Genomic DNA, 12,802 nt, shown 5'->3' with positions numbered 1-12,802 from the left:
TGGATGTTTAAGGTTCTCCAGGGAACCACATGCAGATATCAATAAAGAATCTACATTTTTAAGAAAGTATGTTCACAAATAACTGCTTAAAAACTTAACAATAATTACAATTTGACAAAAAAAAAAAAAAATCTAAACTAAATTATTCACAGAAAAAGATTTACATTCCTGGCAAATGCACAAAGGTTGATGGATGATATATAGCTCTGGAACTAATCAAATCTATCTATCTATCTATACTATACTATACAGTACAGCAAAAACAGTAAAATTTAGAAATATTTTTACTATATTTAATTTTTTATATGCGTTAACGCAATTTATTCCTGTGATTTCAAAGCTGAATTTTTCCAATCATTACTCCAGCCACACGATCCCTCAGAAATCATTCTAATATTCTGATTTGCTGCTCAAAAAAATGTATTATTATTATTATTATTATTATTATTATGTTGAAAACAGCTTAGTAGAATTGATTCAAGTTTCTTTGATAAATAGAAAGTTCAGAAAAACAGAATTTGTCTGAAACAGAAATCTTTTGTAACATTATAAATGTCTTTATCATCACTTTTGATCAATTTAAAGCATCCTTGCTAAATAAAAGTATTAATTTCTGTAATTCTGTAAATCTTTCCCCCAAAAAAATCTCCAAGCTTTTGAATGGTATAGTGTATAATGTTACAAAAGCTTTTTTATTTCAGATAAATGCTGATCTTTGCATCTTTCTATTCATTAAAGAATCCTGACAAAGTGTACTCCACTGTTTTAAATATTGATAAGAATAATATAAAATGTTTATTGAACAGCAAATCAGCATATTAGAATGATTTCTGAAGGATCATGTGACACTAAAAACTGTAATGATGCTGAAAATTAATCAATAAAATATATTCAAATAGAAAGCAATTATTTTAAATAGTAAAATTATTTCACAAAATTACTGCTTTTGCTGTTCTTTTGGATTAAAAAATGCAGTGCAGACTTCTTTAAAAACATTTAAAAATCTTACTGTTCAAAAACCTTTGATTGGGAGTGTAAATTAGATTAATTATGAGAAATAATAACTTTAGCCAAACTAAGTTTTAAAATTTCTGCTAATAAATTCACATACCACTATGATTTTTGAAATTCCATAACTATAATATGGTTATATGGTAACACTTTAGTTTACGGACCAGTTCTCACTATTAACTACAGTGCCTTGCAAAATTATTCATACTCCTTCATGTTTTTCACATTGCTGCCTTATGTTAAACTACTTTAAATTACTTTTTTCCCACATCAATCTACACTCCCTACTCCATAATGGCAAAGCAAAAAATAGGTTTTTAACATTTGTGCAAATTTATTAAAAATAAAAAACTGAAAAGATCCCGTGGCATAAGTATTCATACCCTTTTCTGGGACACTCAAAATTTAGCTCAGGAGCATTCATATTGCTTCTAGATGTTACTACACTTCGAGTGGAGTTAAACTGTGGCAAATTCATTTGAATGAGTATGATTTGGAAAAGCACACCTCTCAGAAAAGGTCTAACAGCTGAAAATGCATATCAGAGCAAAAACCAAGTCCTGAGGTCAAGATAACTGCCTGTAGAGCTCAGTGACAGACTTGCGTTAAGGCAATGATCTAGGGAAGAGTTCAGAAAAAAATCTGCTGCATTGAAGGTTCACTGAAGCATTCAGTCACTCTAGAAAATGTCTGCCAGCCCCCATCCAAACTGACAGCTTGAGAGGTAAAAAAGTGAGGCAAAGAATGGCAGATAATTGCCAAATGCAGATGTGCAAAGCTTGTCACATCATACCCAAAAAGACTTGAGGCTGTAAATGTGCTTCAAATATGTACTGAGTTAAGGGTATGAATACTTATGCAATGTACTTATTTCAGTGTTTTATTTTTAATAAATTTGAAGTGTAAATGGATGTGGGGAAAAACTAATTTAAAGCAGTTTAACATAATGCTGCAACAAAACAAAATGTGAAAAAAATTAAGGGCTATGAATACTTTTGCAAGGCAATGTAGTTGTTTATTATCCTGCATATAACTAGCATACTGGCTGTTTATTAGTATTTATTAATGCCTTATTCTGCACAACCATATTATAGATCCCTTAATCTCTAACACATACCTATAGTCGTGGCCAAAAGTTTTGAGAATTACATAAATATTGGAAATTGGAAAAGTTGTTTTTATAATAGCAATTTGCATATAGTCCAGAATGTTATGAAGAGTGATCAGATGAATTGCATAGTCCTTCTTTGCCATGAAAATTAACTTAATCCCGAAAAAAACTTTCCACTGCATTTCATTGCTGTCATTAAAGGACCTGCTGAGATCATTTCAGTAATCGTCTTGTTAACTCAGGTGAGAATGTTGACGAGCACAAGGCTGGAGATCATTATGTCAGGCTGATTGGGTTAGAATGGCAGACTTGATATGTTAAAAGAAGGGTGATGCTTGAAATCATTGTTCTTCCATTGTTAACCATGGTGACCTGCAAAGAAACGCGTGCAGCCATCATTGCGTTGCATAAAAATGGCTTCACAGGCAAGGATATTGTGGCTACTAAGATTGCACCAAAAATAAAATGTATAGGATCATCAAGAACTTCAAGGAAAGAGGTTCAATTCTTGTTAAGAAGGCTTCAGGGCATACAAGAAAGTCCAGCAAGCGCCAGGATCGTCTCCTAAAGAGGATTCAGCTGCGGGATCGGAGTGCCACCAGTGCAGAGCTTGCTCAGGAATGGCAGCAGGCAGGTGTGAGCGCATCTGCACGCACAGTGAGGCCAAGACTTTTGGAAGATGGCCTGGTGTCAAGAAGGGCAGCAAAGAAGCCACTTCTCTCCAAAAAAAACATCAGGGACAGATTGATCTTCTGCAAAAAGTATGGCGAATGGACTGCTGAGGACTGGGGCAAAGACATATTCTCCGATGAAGCCTCTTTCCGATTGTTTGGGGCAAATGGAAAAAGGCTTGTCCGGAGAAGAAAAGGTGAGCGCTACCATCAGTCCTGTGTCATGCCAACAGTAAAGCATCCTGAGACCATTCATGTGTGGGGTTGCTTCTCATCCAAGGGAGTGGGCTCACTCACAATTTTGCCCAAAAACACAGTCAAGAATAAAGAATGATACTAAAACACCCTCCAACAGCAACTTCTTCCAACAATCCAACAACAGTTTGGTGAAGAACAATGCATTTTCCAGCACGATGGAGCACCGTTCCATAAGGCAAAAGTGATAACTAAGCGGCTCGGGGACCAAAACGTTGAAATTTTGGTTCCATGGCCTGGAAACTCCCCAGATCTTAATCCCATTGAGAACTTGTGGTCAATCCTCAAGAGGCGGGTGGACAAACAAAAACCCACTAATTCTGACAAACTCCAAGAAGTGATTATGAAAGAATGGGTTGCTATCAGTCAGGATTTGGCCCAGAAGTTGATTGAGAGCATGCCCAGTCGAATTGCAGAGGTCCTGAAAAAGAAGGGCCAACACTGCAAATACTGACTCTTTGCATAAATGTCATGTAATTGCCGATAAAAGCCTTTGAAACGTATGAAGTGCTTGTAATTATATTTCAGTACATCACAGAAACAACTGAAACAAAGATCTAAAAGCAGTTTAACAGCAAACTTTGTGAAAACTAATATTTGTGTCATTCTCAAAACTTTTGGCCACGACTGTACATAACAACTACCTTACTAACTATTAATAAGCATCAAATTAGTTTATTGAGGCAAAAGTCATAGTTTATTGTGAGAACTGGTCTCCAAACTAAAGTGTGACTAATTATATTTATCATTTTATATATGTATTCTACACAATAATTTGAGTTTGAGAAAGTCTGCCATGCTCCTAAATTGTTCTGGGTCAAAGCAGGGTCAGTGTTTATTTGTGTGTAGGTGCTGATGTGGGAACAGTGATGCAGGTTCTGGTACATGTACTGTGTGTGTAACTGGGTGCCAGTAGAGAGAGCAGACCAGCAGAGAGGGTGAGAGAAGTGTGCTTGTGGAAGTGTGAGGGCTGGTGTCATCCACACACACCGCCTCAGATGAGAGCAGAGGTGTGATGCATGTGTAGACGTGAGAATGACTGGGTCACTAGAAAGAACAGCTATGGACACTCTGACCCTGAGAAGAGGTCAGCCTTGTGATGAAAGATCATAAACATTTCATTTTTCAGTGGCTACCTGTCAAAGCAATAATGTAATTGACCTTAGTCAGGGTCACACCATGTTTACTTTTTGACAAGAGACAAGACTCCTACACTCTTAAAAATAAAGGTGTTTTAAAAGGTTCTTCACAGCGATGCCATAGAAGAACCATTATTGGTTTCACAAAGAACCATTCACTCAAAGGTTCTTTGAAGAACCATCTTTTTCTGACCTTTTTCTTACTCTTACCTTTAAAAACGTTCTTCTATGGCATCGTAAAGCACCTTTATTTTTAACAGTGTAAAAACACAATTGACTTCAACAGTCTTAGTTCATCTTTTTGAGCAAAAGAGCTGCCCTCTATTGGAGGTTTTTTCTAATTACATTTCTTTCATTCGCTACATTGGCTTTCATTCATCTTCATCTTCATTCTGTTAAATGAATGATAAATGTGCATCAGTGAGGTTCAGATCTTGAAGTGAGAATGTGGGTGCTGATGTGGGAACACTGATGCTGGTCCTAGAACATGGACGGAGCAGCAGAGAGGGTGAGAGAAGTGTGCTCTTGAGGTGTGAGAGCTGGTGTCATCCACACACACCGCCTCAGATGAGAGCAGAGGTGTGATGCTTGTGTAGACGTGAGAATGACTGGGTCACTGGAATGAACAAGGCTGGACACTCTGACCCTGAGAAGAGGTCAGCTGTACCAAAAGATATATATAATATCTATGTTGGCTTTGAGTTGAATGAATTAGTATTTATTTATTTGATTTACAGTGCCCTCTACTAATATTGGCACCTTTGGTAAATACACTATACCGCCAAAAGTATTGGGACACCCCCTTCTAATGAACAGGTTTGACTACGTAGTCATTTTAACGAGTACAAATCTTAAAGTTTAAGCATATAATGATATTCTAGAGAATTGTGTGGTTCTAATTTTATAGCAACAGTTTGGACAGGACCCTTTTTCTTTTTCTCTTCAAGATCTATCCCAGCTGAACACCTCTGGTGTGACTTTAAATGCAGACCTTGAGCCAAAAACTCATCACCAAACACCAATGACTTGTACACACACTATATGGATAAAAGTATTGGGACACCCCCTTCTTTAGAAAAAAGGGCACTTCCAAAACTGTGGCAACAAATATGGAAACATAATTCATGTATTTAAAAATTGTATTTCCATCTCTGTTGCAACAGTTTTGGAAATGTCTAAAATTACTGTGCCCATATGTACAAGTCACTGGTGTTTGGTGATGAGTTTTTGGCTCAAGGTCTGCATTTAAAGTCACACCAGAGGTGTTCAGCTGGGATTAGGATTTGGCTTTATGCAGACCAGTCAAGTTTCACACTGACTGAATCATTCATTTCTTTTTTAACCTTGTCTTATACACAGACGCATTGTCATGTTAGAATAGAAAAAAGGGTCCTGTCCAAACTGTTGCTATAAAATTAGAAGCACACAATTCCCTAGAATATCATTATATGCTTAAATATTAAGATTTGTACTCATGGAAATTACTTAAGTAGTCAAACCTGTTCATTAGAAGGGGGCGTGCCAATACTTCTGGCAATATAGAGTATGAGCAAAGGCAGCATTTATCTTTTTGATCTTTCATTAAAAAAAAATAAACCAAATCTAACCTTTCATTGAAGTAAAACAATTGAAAGTGGAGGGAAACTCATATTATAAAATAAAATAAATTATCCAGTGCATGTTGGCCATAATTATTGGCACCCCTAGAAATTTCTATGAGTAAAATATCTCAGAAGTATATTCACATTCTGATTTACAGTTTTTCAGCACACCAGAGTGACTTGAAGTCCATTCATGACTTCCTGTCCCACAAGATTATAAATTCAAGGAACACAAAGGCCAAATTATATAAAGCCAGAATATAGTTCTGATATACAGATTCACAAAATAGAAAGTGGCTGCAAAATAGCTAAAGCATTGAAAATCCCCATTTTCACCATCAGGGCAATAATTAATAAGTTCCAATCAACTAAAGTTACAAAACGGCTGGTTTCTATATCGTCTTAATGCACACTGAGGAGGAGAGTTTAAGTAGCCTCCAAGGATCTGCAAGGATCACAGCTGGAGAACTGCAGAGATTATTTGAGTCTTGGGGTCAGAAATATCAAACAGTTCCTACATCACCACATGTTTTCCGGGAGGGTTTCAAGAAAAACCCTCCTCGCTCATCAAAAAACAAACTCCAGCTTATTTGGTTGTCAGACACGACTGGAACTTCAAAAGGGACTTGTTTATATGGTCAAATGAAACTAAAAAATAGTGTTTTGGCAGCAAAACAGATGAGTTGCGTGCAAACAGGGATAAAAAAGTGCTCCATGTCTATGGTTAAATAAACTTCTTGATCTTTAATGTTATGGGCCTATTTTTCGGCCGAAGGTCCTGGATTTCTTGATCAAATACATGGCATCAAAAAAAAAAAAAAAAAAAACCTGACTGCCTTTGTTAGAAATCTTGTAATCTTATAATGGATCTTCCATCAGGACAATGATACAAAACAAACACCAAAATCAACACAAAAATGTCACTGAGTATAAAAAGAAGCTTCTGCCATGGCCTTCCCAGCTCCCTGAACCCTGTACAAAACAAATGGGGTGAACTGAAGAGAGGAAGCTCCAACATGGAGATCTGGAGAGATTCCGTATGAAGGAATAGTCTCTGATCTCTTACCAGATGTTAAGGATGTTGCAATAATTGGGGCCAATATGAACTAGAAAAAAACATTTATTAAAAACAAAGATCCCCCCCCCCCCCACACACTTTCCATTGTTTTACTTCAATGATTTGTTAGAATTTTGTGAATTTTCTGAATGAAAGCTCAAGAGGATAAACAATGCTGATTTATTTTCACACCCACCTTTGCTCATATTTACCAAGGGTGCCAATATTATTGAAAGGCACTGTATACATAAATTTTTGCATTATGTTGATTCAATTAAGCAGAGCCATTCAAACTTATTTATGTGAGAATGTGAGACAATGTAAAGACCATTTACCTAATTTTATTCACAGGATGTTGGTAACATTTGTTAGCAGTTCTAAATTGCTCTTTTTCACCTCACTAGTCAGGACAGGAGACGTGCATCAGTAGGTAAGGAAACAGCTCTACTTCATTTGTTGTGGGGTCAAAAGTTATAGGTCAAATAGTCTGAAATGTTTATAGTTGCACTAAAATTATTAAGTTTTATCATAATAAAAAGGTTTTAATTGACAAAGCAATCTTGCTCCTAGAAGGCTGATCCTACAGAGGGTCTCCTGTAGTTTTAAGAAAACAATCAACACAAATTGCTCAAACACTGCATTTAATGCAATAGTTTAAGGCAAAGAGTGTTGTTTGATTGAAACTGAAGTAACATTGCACCAGTGAAGTAACTATTTAAACAGAAAAAGGCAAGTTAAATATTTAAAAAGAAGGCATTATTTGATCTATTTGTGTATATATGATACCCTGAACTACAAAACCAGTCTTAAGTAGCACAGATTTATTTGTAGCAATAGCTAACAATACATTGTGGGTCAAAATGATCTTTTCTTCTATGCCAAAATCATTAGGATATTAAGTAAAGATCATGTTCTGTGAAGATATTTTGTTAATTTTCTACCGTAAATATATCAGAACTAAATTTTTGATTAGAAACATGCATTGCTATGAACTTTAATTGGACAACTTTAAAGGCGATTATCTCAATATTTAGATTTTTTTGCACCCTCAGATTGCAGATTTTCAAATAGTTGTATCTCGGCCAAATATTGTCCTTTCCTAACAGCTTATTTTTTCAGCTTTCAGATGATGTATAAATCTCAGTTACAAAAAGCTGACCCTTATGACTGGTTTTGTGCTCCAGGGTCACATATAAGTAATGCTCTTTTTACTTTTACATGCATAAAATATTTCCAGTTAGTTGCTCATAGTTTAAATTAACTTTCACCATTATGTAATTCACACACATAAATTAAATATGCAAAAAGCTGAAAAGCATTTTAAAAGGATGCATTTACAACAGCAGTGTGTTTTTTAGTAAATCTGAGATGTGAGAAATCAGCTAACATTTGAATAAGCCATGGAATTTCCTCTGAAATAATCCATTACGTGTATTTTGGAATTTGCCAGTGCTGTGATCTAAATGATTAAGTCAATCTTGGCTTGAGGGAAAGGTTATGTGCCGGCCACTGCATTATTAAAATATTTTAAAAACATAACTTAATCGGACCAATCAATCAGAACATTAAAAGAAACCCTTTTTAACCCTGTTTGTTAGCCAGACAGACATTAAGTTTAAAACAAACAGTTTAAACGGACACTTTAGTGTCACGTATTAGTCACATATCAGCTCATATCTCTGATAAAAATAAAAGACAAAAGAAATGTATTTGAATCCGCAGTAATTAATTACAAAATAACAAATCACTAGCTGAATTCTTGGGGAGAACCCATATATACTGCGGGCTCTAACTAATCCATTACTTGTTATTTTAAATTAAAGATTCGTGTTGACTTGCTTTAAAAAAAAACACATTGGTCAGGCTTGGGGAGCAGCGGGCTGGTGATTACTGACATTCCTGACCATGGGGGAGAAGATTTTTTAAGAGCCATTAGTGGCAGGGGGTTTCCAAGACTCTGAGATCAGCAAATGTTCAAACAGACTGGGACTAGACAGACCACCATAAGCCAGAACACTCCCAAATGAACAGAATAAACAACATACCTCTTATTGCCACCCTCACTGTCTGCTGCTCTCTGCTTCAGCTTCTTAGCATCTATCTATCTATCTATCTATCTATCTATCTATCTATCTATCTATCTATCTATCTATCTATCTATCTATCTATCTATCTATGCTTTGTTTCTTTAAATTACTTTAACTGGTGTAATCTGTTCCCATTAGATTAGACTAGTTTATCTACAACAGGCCTAGGCCTATGTCATCAGGAAATTAACTTTTTACCATCTATTAGCAAGACTACGTTTGCCAGTCACGTCTAAATCTAATTAGATTAGTAAAGTGAACGAAAACACAGCCCTTAATTGATTCATTGCGTTATCTGTTATCTAGACTGTGTGTTTAAGCAATTGCTCGCCGCTATCTTGCGTTGTCCATTTGTGCCTTTTGCCTGACGCTAGTCAGTTTGCTGGCCCTACAGGCGGTCGGAGTGACGCAGTCTCGCAAATTTGCTCCTCCAAATGGAGCGACGAAGTCCATCAAGTCCCCATTAGGACCTCATTAAATTCGTTTAGTGAGATATTTTGCACCCTTCTTAACGGGCTGAAGTGTGAACGCGTGCTTTTAGACAAACAGCGAGAGACGCGCTCGAACTGACCGGGGATCGGCTTTAGTTGTTAAGCTTTGGTGACTCCTGCAAGTGTTTAAATTAAGAGCTGTTTTCAGATCAGTTGTTTGAAGCAATTATTAAAGGAGACATAGACGAGAGAGACGGATCATTAGAAAATCAAAATAAAAGTAGGGGTACTAGCAGTCAAAAGTTTTGTTTTTTAAATGTTTTTTTAAATAAGTCTCTTCTGCTCATTAAGTTTATAATATTGTAAAATATTTTTACAATTTAAAATAACTGCTTTCTATTTGAACATATTTTAAAAGGTAATGTATTCCTGTGATCTAAGCTACATTTTCAGTGTCTTCCAGTGTCTTCAAGACTTCCAGTTTTGGAGGGGGGATTATATAAATTAATACATTTATTTAGCAAGTATGCTTTAAATTGATCAAAAGTGATGATAAAGACATTTATAAATGCTGTTCTTCTATTCATCAAAGAAACCTGAAAAAAAAAACTACTGCTGTTTTCAACATTATAATAATAGTAATAATAATAATAAATGTTTTTTAACAGCAAATCACAATATTAGAATAATTTGTGATGGATCACGTGACTAATTATGCTAAAAATGCAGCTTTGAAATCACAGGAATAAATTACATTTTAAACACATTCAAATAGAAAACAGTTTAAAGAGTACAAATATTTCGAAATGTTACAGTTTTGCTGTACTTGGATCAAATAAATGCAGGCTTGGTGAGCAGAAGAGGATAAAAAAAACATAAAAAATCTTTATGTTCAAAATACCATTTATGTGGTAGTGTATGTCATTCAAAGAAAATTAAACATTTTAAAAGATTATTTTAAGATATATATTTTTAACTTTGAATTAGACAAATATTGATTTTAAATGTTAACAAACTCTATGCAATCAAGCTAAATTAAAAATAATAATAGCCTATAGGCCTGTGCTGGGTATAGTTTGGTTAAATAAAAGGTTTTACCGTTAGCCTTAAAGAACTTAAAGAAGTTTATTTTAATAAAAAGAGAGAATTTATACAATAGAGCATTTCTACAAACGGTTTTGCGAAGTCGTTTGCTGAACAAAATCAAAATAGTAATGGGTAATAGCCTAAATAAGCAATAAAGTAGGCTACTACAATTCAATAAGTTGACGTCAGTGTTTTTATTGATTAATTTTTACACACATATTTTTTAATTTGAACAAGAACCCAGGGGACAGAACTTAAAATCTAAAACAGAATTAATAAAAAACGTCGCATTTCCGTATAAATACATAAGGATAAGCAAGGATAGGACACACTTTTTTGGTTTTATATATAGTTTGATCACTAGTCCTAATTAATGTAGCCTCGAAATTCGAAAACCTTATTACTAGCTAACTATATTATATATGACCCTACTCCTGTGTCGCCCCCCGTTGTCTTTCTCGCAGATGGTGTGCAAGTTTGCCCCTCTGTGTTGTTGCAATAACCTGACGGTACCAGATTTCTCACCCTCACGCTGGGGCGCACTGTTTATACAACTGGAGAAGTCTTCACACCAAAATGTCCATGGCAGACTCTATCCCAATCATTTGGCAAACAGCACCAAACCCCCTCTTAAAACAACCTCAGATCATTTGGCATCGGCACCGTCGTCCAGCCCCGCCCCTGCAGCTCCAGCTCCAGCTCCATATAAACCGAGACAGCGACTCTCCTTCATTCATTCACTCACTCACGTCCCTCCAGAGGATAACGACTCATCCAAGACGTCCATCGCTCGGAGATCTAGCAAAAAAGAGGACTATTTTGGACTAAAATAGAAATGAATTCTGTGTGCGTTGCCGCTGCTCTGAACACAATGAACACTATTCAGCAATCTAGCAGGTGAGAATTCTATTCTAATCTATTTTATTGTGAGCTTTCCATTCTATTTTATTCTGTTCTGTTCTATATTAGAGGTTGCCTGTTAGATGCACATCTAAAATATTACTGTCTTCGATCCACAGCCCAGCTTCTCTTTGGAGACCTTGGCTTGCGGCCAGAAAGGATGCACAAACTGAATGCCGGAGAACCAAGTTGGCTTGTGTAAGTTTTCACTGTAATCCTAATATTTCAATGTTAATGTTTAGGAATGTGATTAAGCAGGTAATTCAGCAGAGAAAATGTCAAGTTGTTATTTTTTTTTTAGAGCAGCAGGTAGCTTTAAGGTGACAGACAGGCATGTGGTGAGCATTAGGCAGCAGATTGTATGACTGTGGAGGTGTTTCATTGACACCAAGCCATTTAGTGACGCAAAGGCAAACTGAGAGCAGCTCTAGCGCTGAGACACTTAGCCATATGGCACCACTGTCTGAGTGTGAACACTGAGTCTGTGCCCAGAGACGAGGTGTAGGGGAAAACAGCTCCCAGAGAGCAAGCTATCGCTTGCCAAGATTTAAGCAGACACCTTTAGGTTTGGGAAAAGGAGTTGGAGGCAGTTTCCCACAAACACTTTAGCCTGACACCCTCCATGTCACAGCTTTTGCATCCTGCCCAGAGTGTTATACACCCACGAAGCTGGCAGTGATATCACCTCATAAACACTGGACAGGAAGCATTGTTTGAGTTGTGTTTCGCGCATGTGGTCTTACACGTCTTTTCTCACTCTTTCCAGCCTTATTCCAGGCCAGAAGTGCCCAGTAACACTACAACAGATGGCAAGATGCAGTCTTTCCAGCACCCTGTCAGGTCAGTGAGCATTTAATTTCACTTGAGCAATGGTTTTGTTTTATAACATGGCCCTAAAACCTTAATCCGTTTTAAATAAGGCTTATTTTATTTTGTTGAAAATGCATTCACTTGGTCTGTTTGCATCGTGTTTACCGATTTCATTTCTTTATTTCACGCTTTAGGCTGTACTGGCCCAGATCGAAATCCTTCGACTACCTCTTCAGCGACGGCGAGGCCCTGCTCAGAAATTTCCCAGTGCAGGCCACCATAAACTTCTATGACGAATCAGATAGCGAGGAAGAGGAGGACAGTGATGAAGATGATGACAGCAATGCTGAGGAGTGTCTTAAGCTTAACAGTCACTTCACCAGTTACAACTGAATGTTCAACCTCACCCGTGAGGAAAAGTTCATGAATTTAACATCAACACTGGATAATGCCACATCGCGCTCTATTAGGGAAGTCGTGCCATCAATAATTCAGTGCATGGACGTGGTGCTTCTCATGAGCATCTAGAGCACAACCAGACTGATTTTACTGATTGTTTTATGCAGGAAACTATTTTAATTCCTGTTAAAAACAGTGAAAATGCAATCCCACATTGGGAAATGTTGTTTCAGAGCAATCTCAG

The 12,802-nt window shown here is 36.5% G+C and overlaps 1 protein-coding gene across 1 annotated transcript; it reads left to right on the top strand.

Moving 5' to 3' along the window:
* Positions 1 to 11,212: 11,212 nt before the first annotated feature.
* On the top strand, positions 11,213 to 12,802 carry ripply1 (ripply transcriptional repressor 1). The gene is made up of 4 exons (XM_073825252.1): positions 11,213 to 11,346; positions 11,469 to 11,547; positions 12,116 to 12,189; positions 12,354 to 12,802. The coding sequence occupies exons 1-4, from the start codon at positions 11,285 to 11,287 to the stop codon at positions 12,550 to 12,552; spliced, it is 414 nt and encodes a 137-aa protein (XP_073681353.1). The 5' UTR covers positions 11,213 to 11,284; the 3' UTR covers positions 12,553 to 12,802.

Source organism: Garra rufa, chromosome 19, assembly GCF_049309525.1.
Source record: "Garra rufa chromosome 19, GarRuf1.0, whole genome shotgun sequence".
Taxonomy (NCBI): domain Eukaryota; kingdom Metazoa; phylum Chordata; class Actinopteri; order Cypriniformes; family Cyprinidae; genus Garra; species Garra rufa.
The sequence above is the reverse complement of the archived record's forward strand: the minus strand, read 5'-3'. Positions and strand labels throughout refer to the sequence as shown.